At 57.4% G+C, this 1583-nt stretch overlaps 1 protein-coding gene across 1 annotated transcript in view; it reads right to left on the minus strand.

The window, feature by feature from the left end:
- The window catches only part of PLXDC1 (plexin domain containing 1), a 45248-nt gene that overhangs the window by 22047 nt on the left and 21618 nt on the right, over nt 1-1583 (minus strand). The window contains exon 8 of the mRNA XM_033511538.1: nt 93-203. Within this exon, the coding sequence (XP_033367429.1) occupies nt 93-203 (111 nt within the window). The remainder of the gene's footprint in view (nt 1-92; nt 204-1583) is intronic.

The raw sequence follows: 1583 nt of genomic DNA on the forward strand, positions 1-1583 counted from the left end.
CAGCACTCATTTCCCGAGCAGGGCCGTTGGTTTTCCCGAGGCTCAGCGCCATTCCCGGCCCACCAGGAGGGGTTGGGATTCTCCGGGCTCACCTGGCCGCAGCCGTAGCTCAGCCACTCCTCCCGGTAGCGGTCGAAGCCACTGGAGCACCTGTGGGGAAAACCGGGATCATCCAGGGCCAGGTGGATCCCAAAAGTCCCAAATCACTGCTGGGTGGGAACAGCAGGACAAACGGGGCTTGGAAAGGTCGGGATTTTATCCAGAGCTGTGGGGTTTCCATGTGGCTGTGCTGGAAGAGCCCAAACATTTCCCTTCCCAGAGGGGGAAAAGGGTCAAGAAAGCTTCTCCAAGGGAAAAGGAGAGGGAAAAGCGGGATGGAGGCACGGGCTGAGCTCGAGTTTCCATCCTGGACTCGCTGCCAGGGCAAGGCCATGAGATCCACGGGGTTGGTTGGGTTCATTCCAGCAACATCTGCACGGGAAAAACAGCGCAGGAATTCCAAATGACATCAGGGAAACGCCAGCAGGAGAATTCCCTGCAGGAACAGCACTCAGAGCAGCGCTCCGGCCTCTGGGAAGGCTCGGGGAGGAAAAGCCACAAGAGGTTTGTGCCATTTACCCAGCAGGGAAAGGAGAAACCTCAGGAAAACTTCAGCTCCTGCTGAGATCCCTGCTCAGAGCCAGGTTCCTGTCCCAGTTTTGGGCAGAAAAAGGGATTTTAGCTGTTTGGGAGAGAGCTGGGAGGATTTGGGGTTGGGATAGCGGCTCCAAGCCTGGTTGGGAAGGATCAGGGGGCTCTGCAGGACCAGCCTGGCTGGAAGAAAACAATTCCCAGTTTCTGCCAGCTGGAATTCCCATTTGGAGCCTGAACTGTCCCCAGGGACAGGAGCAAACACCAGCAACGGCAGCTGGGAGGGTGGAAAAGGGTTAAACCTCCGGAGTGCTGGGATTGCTGGGATATTGGGAAGGGATTCCTGCCTGTGAGGGCTGGGATGGAATTCCCAGAGCCCCCGGATCCCTGGGAATGTCCCAGGCCAGGCTGGACAGCAGGAGGTGTCCCTGCCATGGCAGGGGTGGCACAGGATGGGATTTAAGGTCTCTTTCCAACCCAAACCACTCCAGGATTCCATCATCGGATAAAATCCCATTTTCCACGGCCTGGAGCTCGGAACAAGCAGGACAGGGAAGGGTTTGAGCCGGGCTCAGCCGGACCCACTGCAGCCCAGGCTCGAGTTTTGTCACCAAAGCCTGGTCTGGGCTCAGCAGAACGAGAATGTCCCGTCCCCACCGAGCCAAAAACCCCTGTCCTGCCTCAGGGGGATGAGGAGGGGGCTGGGAGGAGCCCCCAGGAGAGCGGGGTTTCCACACAGCAGGATCTGTGTTACTGGGTCCCCTCCCCTGCCACCAGCTCTCAATAAATCCTTCAGCTCAATCTCATTAAAATCCTGTCTGGAAAACCCTGCCTGAACTGGAGGGGAGCAGGGACAGCACCACGTCCTCCACTCAGAACCTAAAATCAGCAAATTCCCACTTTTGCTGCTCCATCCAGCCCCAAAAATCAGGAAATTCCCACTTTTGCTGCTC

The sequence above is a fragment of the Parus major genome, unplaced genomic scaffold (assembly GCF_001522545.3).
Source record: "Parus major isolate Abel unplaced genomic scaffold, Parus_major1.1 Scaffold335, whole genome shotgun sequence".
Classification (NCBI taxonomy): Eukaryota; Metazoa; Chordata; class Aves; order Passeriformes; family Paridae; genus Parus; species Parus major.